Source organism: Hevea brasiliensis, chromosome 3, assembly GCF_030052815.1.
Source record: "Hevea brasiliensis isolate MT/VB/25A 57/8 chromosome 3, ASM3005281v1, whole genome shotgun sequence".
NCBI classification, from domain to species: Eukaryota; Viridiplantae; Streptophyta; class Magnoliopsida; order Malpighiales; family Euphorbiaceae; genus Hevea; species Hevea brasiliensis.
Window position 1 is genome coordinate 11,047,980 of NC_079495.1, and position 17,137 is coordinate 11,065,116.

At 34.8% G+C, this 17,137-nt stretch overlaps 1 protein-coding gene across 1 annotated transcript in view; it reads right to left on the reverse strand.

Annotated features, from left to right (window-relative positions):
* LOC110662163 (insulin-degrading enzyme-like 1, peroxisomal) overlaps window positions 1-17,137 on the reverse strand; it is a 55,998-nt gene that overhangs the window by 16,046 nt on the left and 22,815 nt on the right. Inside the window, exons 11-18 of the mRNA XM_058143857.1 lie at window positions 14,819-14,911; window positions 14,555-14,640; window positions 14,072-14,158; window positions 12,729-12,832; window positions 11,710-11,812; window positions 11,180-11,275; window positions 10,905-11,094; window positions 10,617-10,678 (exon numbers count right to left, since the gene is read on the reverse strand). Of these exons, the coding sequence (XP_057999840.1) occupies window positions 10,617-10,678; window positions 10,905-11,094; window positions 11,180-11,275; window positions 11,710-11,812; window positions 12,729-12,832; window positions 14,072-14,158; window positions 14,555-14,640; window positions 14,819-14,911 (821 nt within the window). The remainder of the gene's footprint in view (window positions 1-10,616; window positions 10,679-10,904; window positions 11,095-11,179; window positions 11,276-11,709; window positions 11,813-12,728; window positions 12,833-14,071; window positions 14,159-14,554; window positions 14,641-14,818; window positions 14,912-17,137) is intronic.

Here is a 17,137-nt window from a genome sequence, read left to right on the forward strand (position 1 = left end):
AATACGGGGTTTATGAAAGTTAAGGAAGTTGCTGGAATATCATTTGTGGGAACAAATCCCACATCGGTAATGTATAAGAAAATTAAAGGGTATATAAATGTTAGCAAACCAAACCAAACCAAAATGGAGAGCCCAATTTCAAGCTTAGTTCAGCTTGTAGCCCTGCCAATTTGATAATTCACACTTTTGGTTTTGGGCCCATAATTGTCAATATGGTATCAAAGCAGTGAGGCCTAATGGTTGTAGATCCAATACCCAAAAGCATCATATATTGAGCCCTAGCAAGCCAAACTCAGGTGGATCTATGGGCTAGTCCAGTGAGCTAAACCTTAAAGATCACCCCATGCAATGGCAAGTAACAATTGGGCCTATGAGCTAGAGCTAAATCTAGTTGCACTCGGGAGAGTGTTAATATCACTTGTGGGAACAAGTCCCACATTGTTAGTTGGTATAGGAAGTCAATCCTATAATTGTGTAAATAATACTCTTTCTTAATTAGTTAGCATAATTAGTGTGATATCATCCCAATTAGAATACTTAATTATAGGATCCTTTGTATATAAATACCTTGTATCTCATTCAACAAAATACACAGAAAATATTCATTTCATGTTATCAGAGCTTTGTTAGAAAAGAATTTTTTTTCTTTTTTTTTTTCTGTCAGAAGCGTCATTGTGGAGTTAGGTCACCATCTCAAGGTGACATTTAAGTCTCACCGCCCACCCAGGAAGGAAGGTCCCTTGCCGGCGACCTCACCCAGAAAATCTTGTTACCAGAAGACCAGCGAGTGAGGCTCACGCGCCGATACCAGCTCCTGTCGCCATCCCACTCGCCCGCGCATGGAGGAGCTTCAAATGTCCTCTGCCGCTCCGATTGCTCTCGCCGATGTCGCCTTGGGTGTATACTACATCCCTGTTAGTTGTTTGCCCATAGGGTGCCTTTGTGGAGGTGATTTGTCTTGGTTCACCTATTGTTGGGTATGTTTCTGGCTTTTTTTACATTGAACTGCTTTAAAATTGTGTCTTGAGGTATGTTTGCTCTGTGTTTATTGGTTTGGGAAAGGAGATTTCTGTGATTTGCTGTTGTGAAATTTTTAATGGCGGAAAGTAAAAGTGTAATAGCTAATATGATTCCTGTGATGACTAAAATTATAGAACACAAACTTAATAGTTCTAATTATCTGGATTGGAGTAAGATAGCTCGGGTTTATTTGCGGAGTATCGATAAGGATGATCATCTCACCCAAGATCCACTTACTGATGATACAAAGCAAACTTGGATGAGGGAGGATGCTCGTTTGTTCCTGCAAATTCGCAATTCCATTAACAATAAAGTAATTAGTTTAATTAATCACTATGAGTTTGTTAAAGAATTGATGGATTATTTAGAATTCTTATATTCAGGTAAAGGAAATATCTCTCGTATTTATGAGGTATGTAAGGCATTTTATCGTGCAGAGAAACAAGATAGGTCCCTCACAGCCTATTTTATGGATTTTAAAAAGATCTATGAAGAACTTAATGTCTTAATGCCGTTTAATCCTAATGTGAAAGTTCAACAAGCTCAATGAGAACAAATAGCTGTCATGAGTTTTTTGGCAGGTCTTCCCCCAAAGTTTGAGATTGCTAAATCTCAAATTCTTTCTAGTTCTGAAATTTTATCTCTGCATGATACTTTCTCAATAGTACTTCATACTGAAACTCCCCAATGCTCCCAATCTGTTAATAGTGCTCTTGTTAGTCGTACTGACAGTGGCAGGCAAAGTCATAAAGGAGGCAGTAAAGGAGCATATAGTGGCAATAAGGGTAACCAGCGTAGTGGGGAGGTTGCCCCTACCCGTGACTTAGGAGGAATTGAATGTTACTATTGCCATGAGCCAGGTCATACAAAAAGATATTGTCCGAAACTTCAGAATAAGAACCCACGATCTCGGATGGCCAATATGGCAGTTGATTACTCTTCAGTAGCTCCTTCTAATAAAGCAATTTTAGTATCCGCTGAAGAAAATGCACAGTTCTCACAGTATCAGGCCTCTCTAAAGTCCTCTAGTTCTCCAGTCACTGCAATAGCTAGGTCAGGCAAATCTACGACATGCCTTGTCTCCTCCAAATGGGTCATTGATTCTGGTGCTACAGTCCACATGACAGGTAATTCTAACCTTTTGTCTACATTTCAATCTCATCATCCTTCATCCTCTGTTGTTTTGGCCGATGGGTCCAAATCTTGTGTCATTGGTTCTGGCATTGCAAATCTCACACTATCCATTTTTGTATCTGTTTTGTGTCTACCCAAATTCTCCTTTAATTTACTCTCTGTCAGTAAACTTACTCGAGTCTTAAATTGTAGTGTCTCATATTTTCCTGATCATTGTTTGTTCCAGGATTTTACGACGAAGCAGATTATTAATAGAGGATATGAGTCTGGAGGCCTCTACGTCCTTGACAAACAGGTGCCAAGATCTCTTGTGTTTTAACTCCTATTAAAGTCCATTGTCGGTTGGGACATCCGTCTTTATTTTTTTTGAAAAAGTTGTGTCCACAGTTTTAGATCGTGAGTCCTGTCAGTTTGCGAAACATCAACGTTTACTTAAAGTGTCTCGAGTCAATAAACAAGCTTCTTTTCCTTTTGAGTTAGTTCATTCTGATGTATGGGGTCCATGTCCTGTTATTTCAAACTCTGAATTCAAGTATTTTGTTATATTTGTTAATGATTATTTCCGTCTTACTTGGTTATTTTTAATGAAGAATCGTTCAAAATTTGTTTTCTATTTTTTGTGCCTTTTGTGCTGAGATTCAAAATCAATTTAATACGTCTGTGTATATATTGAGAAGCGATAATGCTAAGGAATATCTTTCTGGCAATTTTCAAACCTATATGTCACAAAAAGGCATTCTTCATCAGACATCTTGCGTTGATACTCCATCCCAGAATGGGATTGCCGAAAGGAAAAATAGACATCTCCTTGGGGTAGGACGGGCACTCCTTTTTCAAATGAAAGTTCCTAAATAGTTTTGGGCTGATGCAATTTCTACAGCTTGTTTCCTGATCAATCATATGCCATCATCTGTCCTTAACGGTGACATTCCTTATACCATTTTGTTTCATTCTAAATCTTTGTTTCCAATTGAACCTCGTATCTTTGGTAGTACTTGTTTTGTGAGAGATGTTCGTCCACAGGTTACTAAACTGGATCCCAAGTCTCTTGGGTGCCTCTTCCTTGGATATTCTCGACTTCAAAAAGGGTACAGATGTTTTTCTCCTACCCTTAATCGTTATATTGTGTCTGTTGATGTTACCTTTTTTGAATCTACTCCATTCTTTCCTCCCTCACCTATTTATGAGAGTTCGGGAGAGGAAGATGATCTCTTAGTCTATTCTGTCCATCCAGTGTCAAGTCCTCACCCAGGTCCTCAGAATTCTCCTGCATCGGCACCGGCTCAACCCCCTCGCCCACCTGTTGTTCATGTTTATTCTAGGAGATTGGAGACTCTTGACTCAGATCCTCCACCAATTTCTTCGTCAGAAGATCCAGTTTCATCCACTGCTCCTCAGTCTGACTTAGATCTTCCCATTGCTCTTCGCAAAGGTAAACGTCAATGTACTTATCCTATCTCTTCCTTTGTATATTATGATCACTTGTCTCCATCATCTCGTTGGTTTATCAGTTCTCTAGATACTATTTATGTTCCTAAAACTGTTGCTGAGGCATTGTCCCATCCTGGCTGGCGTGTTGCAATGGAAGAGGAAACGGTGGCTTTAGATACTAATAGTACCTGGGAATTGGTACATTTGCCCCTGGATAAGAAAGCTATTGGATGTAAATGGGATTTTACAGTCAAAGTAAATCCCGATGGTATTGTGACTCGTCTCAAGGCTCGCTTTATTGCTAAAGGATATGCTCAGACTTATGGTACTGATTACTCTGGCACTTTCTCTCATGTTGCTAAACTAGCTTTTATTCGCTTGTTTGTTTCTTTGGCAGCTAGATATGATTGGCCTTTACATTAGTTAGATACCAAAAATGTTTTCCTTCATGGTGATCTCCAGGAGAAAGTTTATATGGAGCAACCACTAGGTTTTGTTGCTCAGGGGAAGTTGGGCAAAGTTTACAGGCTCCAAAAATCCCTTTGACTTGAAACAGAGTCCTCGAGCTTGGTTTGGCAGATTCAGTGAGGTAGTTCAGCAGTTTGGTATGAAGAAGAGCAAGTCCGATCATTCGGTGTTTTATAGACACTCTAAAGCTGGACTAATCTTACTTATAGTATATGTTGATGATATTATTATTACTGGAAATGACTCTGCAGGCATTTCATTTCTTAAGTCATTCCTTCAGACTCAGTTTCAAACTAAAGATTTGGGTTTGTTGAAATATTTCTTAGGCATTGAAGTTTCAAGGTGTAAGAAAGGCATCTTCTTATCTCAGAGGAAGTATGTCATTGATTTATTGGCGGAAACAGGAAAAATAGGTGCCAAATCTTGCAGTTCACCAATGACTCTAAATTTTCAGCTCACAGCAGGAGATGGTGAACTATTTGAGGACCCTGAGATGTATAGGAGATAGGTTGGCAAGCTTAATTATCTTACAGTGACTCGTTCGGATATTGCATATTCAGTTAGTGTTATAAGTCAATTTATGTCCTCTCCAATTTATGTCTTCTCCTACTATTAACCATTGGGAAGCTTTGGGGCAAATTTTATGTTACTTGAAGGGTGTTCCGGGTAGTGATCTCTTATATAATAATCATGGACACTTAAATATTGAGTATTTTCCAGATGCAGATTGAGCAGGTTCAAAGATTGATAGGAGATCCATTATAGGATAGTATCTTTGTTGGAGGAAACTTAGTATCTTGGAGAAGTAAGAAACATACTGCAGTTTCTTGTTCGAGTGCTGAATCAGAATATCGAGCTATGGCCCAAGCTGTGTGTGAAGTAACGTGGACATGTCAGTTATTGGAAGAAGTGAATTTTGAGACCTCATCTCCTGCCAAACTATGGTGTGACAATCAAGCTGCTCTCCATATCGCCTCAAATCCAGTGTTTCATAAGCGTACTAAACATATTGAAATTGATTGTCACTTCCTTCGAGAAAAGATTCAACAGAAGATCATTTCAACAGGGCATGTCAAAACTGGGTAATAGTTAGGAGATATCTTCACAAAGACTTTGAATAGGGCTCGGGTTGACTACATTTATAACAAGTTGGGCATGATTAATATCTATGCTCGAACTTGAGGGAGAGTGTTATAGGAAGTCAATCCTATAATTGTGTAAATAATATCCTTTCTTAATTAATTAGCATAATTAGTGGGATATCATCCCAATTAGAATACTTAATTATAGGATTCAAAATAATTAATTACAGGATCCTTTGTATATAAATACCTTGCATCTCATTCAACAAAATACACAGAAAATATTCATTTCATAGGTAAAATGATAGCAAATAGAGAAAGACAGTAATATGCAAGATTGTATAAAAGCAATGTAAGTAGTGTACAATTACTTGATGTATGGTGACCAAATAGCCAATGAATGATGAATGACAGCTATAGATGCAACACTCTTACTTTAGATAGTTCCGAACATTCTACTGTTCCGGTGACTAATGGTTGTCTGAACGATTAGGATGGCTGGAACTACTTTTAAATTGAAGTGAGAAGTCATAAATTAATTATACAAAGATTAATTAATGTTAAAAAGTAATTAAAAAAAAATAGATTAGAAATCAGTTAAATGTGCTTGAGTTGCAGCGATGGGTGACTAGTTCGGGAAGTAATATAAATCGATATTCGAGTATGTTTTCTACTCCAATCAGTGCGGGATCTTGTGAGACACTTAATTTAGACTTAAATAAGGTATAATAAAGAATTAATAAGTTAAAGAAATTAAAAAAAAATACTTAAGTTATATTAAAATATAGAAAGGGACATGAATGGCATTTTTAAGGAAGGCTAAGGGTATTTTTGGAATAAGGGAATGGCATGTGACTTGCACATGCAATTTACAGCCATAAAACCCTTAGGAATTCAGATTAGAAGGGACAAAAAAAGAAAAAAAAAAGAAGAGAGAGGAGAGAAGTGGTCAAATTGAAGGGACGGTAGGAGGAGGAAGATTCAAACTTTCCAATTTTGATTTTCCACTTCTAAATCAAGGTAAATTGCTTTCTAATCACTTCTATACAATTGACCTCTACTTTTCCTTTCTTAATTTCATGAATTAGAAGAAAGAAGACCTAGGGTTTATGTTGGCTTGAAATTTGAATTTGAAGGGAAATGGAGGGATTGATGAATTTAACTTGGTTTAACTAGTTTTTCTAGCATATTTTCATTATTTTCACCATTCTTAACTTGAAACTAACACTAATTTTGCAAGATGAAACAAAATCAACCTAGGGTTTCTAAGGGAGGAATTCAGCCATGATGGGAAAAATTGGGGAAAGTTAATTTTAATCCAAATGAACAAGTTAAATGAGCTATTTAAGCATCCTAAGCATGAAATATAGCGTTAGAACATTTGATTGGATGTTAGACCGAATTTCCTATGCATTAAAGTGTATGCAAATGTGTTAGAATGTGAAAAAATGTTCTTTTTGGGCAGCCACTTTAATGAATTTATTTGGTGTTGAATGGATGTTGGTTGGATCGTTGTGAATAGCAGGATTAAAGTGCATTTAACGAAGAATATAAAGGTATTTTTCGGGAGTCAAGAAAACAAAGAGAACTAGTTCATTTTGGCATGTGAATTTTGCACACCACGTGTTTGATAAAATAGCTAAATGAACTTAAAGTGAAGTAAAGCAAATGATTAAGTGGCTAGATGATTAACTATAGTTTCGAGTAGCCAAATTTTTTTAAAAAAGGAGAAACTAGTTCGGGCATAAATGTTTAATTGCTAATACAGATTAAATAAAAAGAATAGTTGAGAAATCTATTTTGAAATGTCTATATTTTTCTGTATGATAGCAGTTCATAAGGTGAAGGGTCTTGCATAGGAGTTAAATCAGCTCATTTTTTGAGGAAAAGAGATCTGTACACAACTAGTATTAAACTATTATATTTATATATATTTATATTTGAAAAGAAAATGGTTTTACTGTTATATATTTTATATTCTGTTGGATATTTTTTTTTATTTATTTACTAAAGCTAATCGAGTCACATTATTGTTATAATAAAATTTTATTTCAAAATATGATTTATGTTGTGCTTTTTGTGAAATGGTGTAACATCGCAAAATTGGAATTTGTAGTTCGGGGATTGCCATGTAATGAACTTGGATATAGAAGTGAATATGATACTGTGATTTGCAGGAAATAAATCTATATTGTGATTTTCATACTTTTATATAAAAGAAATAAATTTATGATGTTGTTTTCATATCTCACAGCTAATGATTAACATGGTTATTACCCGTCCCTCATTTGTTGAGATGACACTGGTGTTCGGGTGGATATGATATGGATATTATGCACACATTGATATGTAATAGACTCCCTCATGTATGAGATGAGATGAGATGAGATTTGAATATAGTCCTTCGAAATATAGATATGGATGTGGCTGTGATATGGATAGTGTGTATACATTGATATGATATAGACTCGCTCAAATATGAGGAGAGATGAGATTTGAAGATGACTCGTCGGATTGGTCTTGCATAAAGCTGATGAGATTAATACCAGATTTGGAAATGTGCAAAAGTGATTTAAAAAAATGATTCTTTGTTGAATAAATAATTTGAATGAAACTGTTTTCTATATGTTATCTTTATCATCATGTTCATATGTGTTATGAAAAGTCAATCACTATGTTATGGAAAGTCAATCACTATATTATTTCTCTGTATATTTTGTATTCTGTATTCCTATTTAGGATTTCTTCCTAATTAGTAGAACACAATTATAGGAATCAATTGTATATATATACCCATGTACAGATTAATTGATATTAATGAGAATCATCTCTTTCCTTCATGGTGATCTTCAGGAGGAGGTGTATATGGAGCAACCACCTGGGTTTGTTGCTCAGGGGGAGTTGGGTAAAGTTTGTAGGCTTCGGAAGTCTCTTTATGGCTTGAAACAAAGTCCTAGGGCATGGTTTGGGAGATTCAATGAAGCAGTACAGGAATTTGGTATGCAAAAGAGTAAGTGTGATCACTCAGTATTTTATAGGCAATCTGAGGCTGGTCTAATTCTCTTGGTAGTCTATGTGGATGACATTGTCATCACTGGGAGTGACTCTGCAGGTATTTCATCTCTTAAAACCTTCCTCCAAACTCAGTTTCAGACCAAAGACTTGGGATTGTTAAAGTATTTCTTGGGTATCGAAGTTATGAGAAGTAAGAAGGGTATTTTCTTGTCTCAAAGAAAATATGTCCTCGATCTATTGACAGAGACAGGAAAATTAGGTGCTAAGCCTTGTAGCGCACCAATGACTCCAACTTTACAATTGTTAGCAGGGGATAGTGAGTTGTTTGAAGATCCAGAGAGATACAGGAGATTGGTAGGAAAATTGAACTACCTTACAGTCACTCGTCCTGACATTGCTTATGCCGTTAGTGTGGTAAGTCAGTTTATGTCTTCCCCAACTGTTGCTCATTAGGAAGCCTTGGAACAAATCTTGTGTTATCTGAAGGGCGCTCCAGGAAGAGGTTTGCTATATGGTAATCATGGGCATTTGAATGTTGAATGTTTTTCAGATGCCGATTGGGCTGGATCTAAGGTTGACAGGAGGTCAACTACTGGATATTGCGTTTTTATTGGAGGAAATTTGGTGTCTTGGAGAAGCAAGAAGCAGAGTGTAGTTTCTCGTTCTAGTGCTGAATCCGAATACAGAGCCATGGCACAATCAGTATGTGAGGTAATGTGGATACTTCAATTACTAGATGAGACAGGTTTTAAGACCTCCCTGCCTGTGAAATTGTGGTGTGATAATCAAGCTGCTCTTCATATTGCTTCTAATCCGGTGTTTCATGAGCGGACCAAACATATTGAGATTGATTGTCACTTTATTCGTGAAAAGATTCAACAACAGATCATCTCAACAGGACACATCAAAGCGGAGAGCGATTAGGAGATATTTTCACAAAAGCTCTGAATGGAGCTAGGATTGACTACATTTGTAACAAGTTGGGCATGATTAACATCTATGCTCCAACTTGAGGGGGAGTGTTATGGAAAGTCAATCACTATGTTATGGAAAGTCAATCACTATATTATTTCTTTGTATATTTTGTATTCTGTATTCCTATTTAGGATTTCTTATTTAGGATTTCTTCCTAATTAGTAGAACACAATTATAGGAATCAATTGTATATATATACCCATGTACAAATTAATTGATATTAATGAGAATCATCTCTTTCTACAATATGTAAATATAGATGAGTATTAATTTTTCATGGCATTCTATATGATGTTTTTACTTGGTTTATTTGTTTAATCTTTGTTGTGCACCATTGCGTACATTTGTACTCAGCGTTAGTTGTTTCTAACTAATGCAAATAAGGAAAAGGAGAAGATTCTAGGGGAGTAAAAGCAGCACCCATTATTAAGAAGTCAGGAGCCATACAATAATTGATGTATATGGTTTGGTTCCTTGATTCTATGTACATATGATGTTAACATATGCAACAGGATATTTTGATACACTATCTAAGCAGAATATTATATGATTTTGTTGCCTACACATATACATAAATAAACTTTTTGGCATGTTTATATGGAACTTGAACCATGAAAACTAGTATGCAATTATGGTGCCAGTGTGACTATTGATGTATAGACTTACTATTATGATATCACAGGTATTGTTTTAAAAATAAATTATAAGACAGCGTAGTACTTTGAATGTATATTAAAATGAGTGACAACGGTTTTCTGTTTTGAAGCTGTTCTGATGAACTTTTTGTAGCCTGAAATTCTACAGTAAAATGCTTTTCTACTATGTTATGTATTGATTAAAATGATTTAAAAATGGTTTTAAATTATACCCTATCCCTTGTAATGTGTTCATCGAGTTCCAATGAATCGATCTCGACATCCATTAAACATATTACAGGAGGCATGTCACGTCTTAGAGAGGGGTAAGGCGTGACAATAGAAGTACTTTAGTTCCCAAAAAAATTGTTACATAACAATGCCACTAGTGTGGAACAGCCAAAGTCAGCTAAAAGATGGGTCTTTAAAAGAACTAATAAGGAGAAGACCTTGATTAATAAGATTAAGGAGTGTGAATGAAAATTAAAAGATGGAATATATGCTAGGTCCCAAGATAAATGGGAGTAAAAAGGAGAATTATATTGTTTGCGAACCATGTTGCTAGGATGTTCTTTTGTGAAAATTATGCACATAGATATTGCTCCGTAATATCCTATGCATATATTTATTAACCCTATAAATATATTTATTAATTATAAATTACAAAAATAAAATACAAGAAATTATTGGTTTCAACTTTCTAGAGGTATTTCTTTCCTGGAGGAACTGAAATGTAACAGAAAATAAGCATCATTAGCAGTAGTTATTCAGATGGCATGAACTTATAGTTTTCATAAATGCATGCACACAACCATGAATCATTCTAGGCACAATTAACAAAGTAAACAAAAAGTACCTGAAAACCACTATTTGCCATGTTTATGTGATAATATAGACCAGCAACACGGGCATGATAAGCTGAAAAGTGTAGGACGTGTTAAGCAATTACCAAAAATGAAATAAATACCACAGTAGAAAATCAATAAGGCATAATAGGGAAAGGAAAAGCCAAGTCAATTAAATTCAAGTGCTCTGCCACAGAGCCACTTTGTCAAATATAACTAGTAGTAGTATTATTGGAAGGGGAAAAATATCAAAGAAATAAGAATGTAATCTCCCTCTTCATTCAGTTCAATTTACTTGCCATGTTCATTCAAGTAATCCTTTAACAATCGAGCAAAAATAATTGTGAGAACTTCTGTCTCTGGAGAGCTCTTAGCATAAGGGCAATTGAAATCTATTTTGACATAGGCCTTGGGTGTGGAGAACAGTGTATCAGGCTTGTACCATAATGATGCATAGGATGACTTTCTCACTAGAACCGGGAATTTGACCTGCTTCAAAGGTCAATCGCATCAAGAACAAACTTACAGAGAAATTGAAAAATCACATGATTAGATTTAAAGTATCCCATCAAACCTTCTCTTGTGTATTCTTGAGCGATAATTCAGTAGGGATGAATACATTAGGCACTGGCAGGTGCAGATTTTCATTAGGGGCAGAAGATATCCATTCCTGCAATTAACAAAAAATTCCACAGAATTATCAAGCCGTAACAGAATATTCTAATTAGGAAAAGCATATTACCCGATCCAGTGAAGAAAAACAACTAAGCCTTTATCCCAAACTAGTTGAGGTCAGCTGTATGGATCTTTTTTCATCATTCAGCTCTATTTGAGACCAATTATGCATCAATATTCAAAAATTTTAAATCTTTTAATACTACTTCCCTACACATCATTTTTGGTCTCTCCCTTTTCCTCCCCACTCCTTCCACCACTAATTTGTTACACTGCAGCATTTGATTCTCTACACTGGACATTCAATGATAACAAGATGACAAAAAATAAATAAATAAAAAAACTATTTGCATCCACTCTAGATAGCTTTTTGCACTTTTTATCATCAAATTAAATAAATGATATTACAAATAATAACCAATAACAAACCTGAATCATTGAATCATTAGTGTTTTCAACACTATATGCAGTTTTGTACCATGGCTCAACCAAATCAGTTTGCCCTTCAAATTTCTTTGATTCCCAAAAGATTCTGTAGGACTGACAACTTATTAGGAAAGATAACATGCCTGAACCATATCAGCATCCAAATTAAAAATATTAGCACATCAATATAATTTCAAGAAACAAAGATTTAAATACGTCAATCTATTTGAAGATTGTAGCAACATGTAGCATGTCAGACAGAAAAATCATAACCTGTTATGAACCAACAATCATTTTGATCTCTCTTTTCCTCAAATATAGTAACTATATAAAGTACCAAGCTGTGAAGCACCCAATAAAACAATAAAAATTTCAACACAGTGACATGTCTCTCAGCACTGGAAACCAAACCTCAACATAATAAAAAGACAAACCAAGTGAAAACACATCTCCCGACGAATCCCAATTATAATGACATAGGAAACATCAGAATAAACCACCTGCCTTTGTGAACTATTATCATTTGTGAATTATTATCATGAAAAGTGAAGCAAAGAAAAGAAACGAAATTAAAGAAATGCTAAGAAAAGAAATTTTCAACCAAAAAAAATGAGAAACATATTAAATGAATATATATCTTGATCATCTTTTGGTCCTCTTGACTTCTACTACTCCAACAATTACTACAGTAGAGGATCGTTTAAGTTTTGCAGTGTTATATTGTTCCATTGTTTTCTTGAACAGTAACTGAAACAATGATGAATTATTCTAGCATGGATAAAAAGTCATTCTCTACTAGTTTTAGGCACTGATCTCTCTGAATACAAGCCAAACAAGTAGCAAATTCAGGATGGCATGCAATCTTTCAAAAAGTCAGGAACAAAGAAAAAGATTTACAATAACAAATATTCAAATTTCTCATTATGTATTGAACAATTTTATAACGTTTAAATGCACTCATAAATTTAAACTTCTCATTCCGTATTGAACAATTTTATTTTTAAATGCACTCATAAACTTACCGGACATTTTTTGGAGAAAGTTGATCCATTACTGATTGAATTATGCTTGGGTTGAATTTGGAAGGCATGGAGGATTGAACAAGCCAATCTTTAGGAGAATATAACTGAATCCCAAAAGAAGAAATTAATACACAAGAATCATCAGCATTTCACACCAAGAGAACAAATATTAGCTCCCAATTTTTTTATTACAAACTGAAAACGTAGGAGGAATCCATTGATGCCAAATGTTAAAGTTCTCAATCACTTTTTAGCAAGTGCTTATTTCATTGATGAAACCATTGAATCAATACTCTTCCTGGCAAAAGTTATAAGTGCTGCATTTTAAATCCCTGAGATAAAAATTTCTCCCAAGTTTATCAATCATGGTTCAGTTATTACGAGTTGTTAACTTTAAATTTCACAGGGCATTATATTGGACAAAGAAATAGTATGAAATAATTTTCATTCAACTCATCTTATATAACCACAATACATAAACATGAAAGCTATCTCCTACAAACGTAATTCAAAACTTGGCCATCCCCATCAATGAGGCAGTCATGGTGTGAGAAGTCCTAAACAAGCTATTGGAGTGGACAAATGATATTAGAATTTACTGGTTGAAGAAGCAACAATTCATTTTTTTCTTCTTATGAAAATAACAAGAATCTAACTAGACAATACACGATCAACAAGCTACAACATTAACCATCAAACCTTTTCTGCAATTAGGCATCAACATTAGCATTTTAAAGCAAATCTTCCTCATATTTTAAGAGGAATTTTCCTATGCATGCCTTTCACTGATATGTAGGTATATTCATATGTGCCAAAATGACTACTTATCCTGTTACTTTGTCACATTATGTTCTTGAGCAAGGAGTGAATTTTAAAGCATCTCTTCTATTATTTTTTTCCCCATTTCAAGGCATCTATTTTTTTATTCTTCTCTTTATTAAAGAAAAGAGAAAAAGGAATATGTTGTCACTTCACATATAAATTTTAATGTCCTTGTTGTCTCCTAGGTTTAAGCTACTTCATCATATTAAGCAATTCTTTAACCGAAAAAGATGAGATGTAACATGTAAAATTTGTTCTTACTTTGCTATCACACAAAGCATATAATAAGGAAGCAAAATTTTATTTTTTCCTAAAATCAAGTGAATTCACCATTGATTGAAAATGATTCCCACTTGCTACAATCCTTTTAATAAAGCAATATTTTTGCAATACATGCTCGACTACAAACTTTTATAGGCTTATAGGAAAATATCAAACAGTTGAACAAAATGGAAAAATGCTGAAAGACATTTTGTTCCACCAAATGGAAATATGCGTATACACATGCACAAGCTACATACCTGCATGTTTGATGCAATTTTAATTGCATAATAGAATGGAGAGATTTTGTCTTGATAATGAAATTTTGTCTCGCAAATTCCAACAATCTTCATCAACACAAAAAAATTATTCAAAATAAATTTGGGAAGGCAAACATTTGTCACCAATCACCATATATGAAAAGGTAAATAACGATTCTAATAAAAATTAAAAATAAATATGCTAAATCATTTGCAAATCAAATCATAACCTAGCTATGTGATGAATAAGCAAAAAGTCAATCCTAGGTTCTCCTTTTCCCCTCCTCATTATAGCTAGACTTTACATTCCTAATAACAAGGCATAACATCAATGACAAAAGAAGATCATCTATGTAGATAGAGTGCCTATGCAAGAACAAAGGAGTACATAATAATGCCATGAAAGCAATATTTCCTATACTCAACAGTGCTAGAGAGTCATAATCTTAACATTGTCACATATAATGAACTTTTATTTCATACCTCGTCAAATATCCATTTGCAAACACCAGATTCTTGTAAGAGGTGAATGTATTTGAATAGCAATCCTACAATATCTTGCATGTGCTCTGCATAAGACAAGAGCAATATTTGGTCCAGAAAACACATGAACTCTAGTTTTCAATTATCGAGGATTTTTTCAAACTAAAAAAAGCTAAAACTAAGCATTGTGACAGACAATAATAGATACATATAAGGATTCCAAGCATATCAAATAATTAAATGAGGAAATCAAAACAAACTAACCTTGACCATCATCAGTAAGATCAATTGTTACTTTAAAGAAAGAAAACTCCCGATTCCAATCCTCTTCATGTGCATACAAACTGGTAGCCCATCCTGCAGTACTTTTTGTTCATTATTTTTTTCTAAAAGAAACTAAAACCAATAGTCACTACTACAGTGATATTCCTTTGACAATAATCCATGCAGACCAATTGACATGAATATATCATGCTATGCAAATATTATTACTTCATCATGCCTCATCCAACTATCAGCAGGTCCTTGCACATCAACACATCTTAGTTGACGCATTCTGTTTTTTCAACCAGCAAGGGCCACTCCCAACTTCGTCAGTTTTCTACTTTCATAATGATTACAATAACATTCATTTCATGGCAATAAGTGAAGTTATGGCAATAAGTGAAGTTATAGCCACATTATTATCATTAGTGGAGGAAGTAGGATTTAAACTTCCTTGGTAAAACCTTATGTTTGTACTTTCAAAAAATAAAAGCTATGCCCTAGTTGAATTTTATGGGTCGTTAGTGACAAAATCAACAATTTGCTTGCTTAATACTAATATATAGTTTTACATGATTGTATCACAACTACATTCATAAACCTTTTGAACAATTTGATTCGTTGAATTTGGTAAATTTTGCTCACTTCACAAGTCCTCATTTCTCTTAACATCTGTGGTTCTCTAGTCTTTCTTTCATTTTTTTTTCTTTTTGCTTGTCTAGCTTTGAAAGGAATTTGTAAAATTTTCAATGTCATTACAGCATGCACATGTTTCAAGTTCCTAGTTTTTGTTTTCTTTATTATTTTTTTTAATTACTTTGAGGTTAGAATTTATAAAGAGCTGTGAACTACCTTTCTATGCTTAGATTGTAAAAGAAAAGACAATTTAGAACAAGGCTTTGTTGGTTGACCATATAAATTCATTTGAATAGTTAAGGGGATGGGCAGTATTGGGACTTTCTTCCTAAAGTACACAGATGTATATACACAAAAGATTTTTGTAGAAAGAAATGATTCTCCTTAATTTCAATTAATCTGTACATGGGTATATATATACAATTGATTCCTATAATTGTGTTCTACTAATTAGGAAGAAATTCTAAATAAGAAATCCTAAATATGAATACAGAATATACAGAGAAATAATATAGTGATTGACTTTCCATAACACTCCCCCTCAAGTTGGAGCATAGATGTTAATCATGCCCAACTTGTTACAAATGTAGTCAAGCCTAGCTCCATTCAAAGCTTTTGTGAAAATATCTCCTAACTGCTTTCCAGTTTTGATGTGTCCTGTTGAGATGATCTGTTGTTGAATCTTTTCACGAACAAAGTGACAATCAATCTCAACATGTTTGGTCCGCTCATGAAACACCGAATTAGAAGCAATATGGAGAGCAGCTTAATTAACACACCACAATTTCACAGGCAGGGGGGTCTTAAAACCTGTCTCATCTAGTAATTGAAGTATCCACATTACCTCACATACTGATTGTGCCATGGCTCTGCATTCGGATTCAGCACTAGAACGAGAAACTACACTCTGCTTCTTGCTTCTCCAAGACACCAAATTTCCTCCAACAAGAACGCAATATCCAGTAGTTGACCTCCTGTCAACCTTAGATCCAGCCCAGTTGGCATCTGAAAAACATTCAACATTCAAATGCCCATGATTACCATATAACAAACCTCTTCCTGGAGCTCCCTTCAGATAACACAAGATTTGTCCCAAGGCTTCCCAATGAGCAACAGTTGGGAAAGACATAAACTGACTTACCACACTAACGGCATAAGCAATGTCAGGACGAGATACTGTAAGGTAGTTCAATTTTCCTACCAATCTCCTGTATCTCTCTAGATCTTCAAACAACTCACTATCCCCTGCTAACAGTTGTAAATTTGGAGTCATTGGTGCACTACAAGGCTTAGCATCTAATTTCCCTGTCTCTGTCAGTAGATAGAGGACATATTTTCTTTGAGAGAAGAAAATAACCTTCTTACTTCTCATAACTTCAATACCCAAAAAATACTTTAATAATTCCAAGTCTTTGGTCTGAAACTGGGTTTGGAGGAAGGTTTTAAGAGATGAAATACCTGCAGAGTCACTCCCAGTGATGACTATGTCATCCACATAGACTACCAGGAAAATTAGACCAGCCTCAGATTGCCTATAAAATACTGAGTGATCACACTTACTCTTTTGCATACCAAATTCCTGTACTGCTTCACTGAATCTCCCAAACCAGGCCCTAGGACTTTGTTTCAAGCCGTAAAGAGACTTCCGAAGCTTACAAACTTTACCCAACTCCCCCTGAGCAA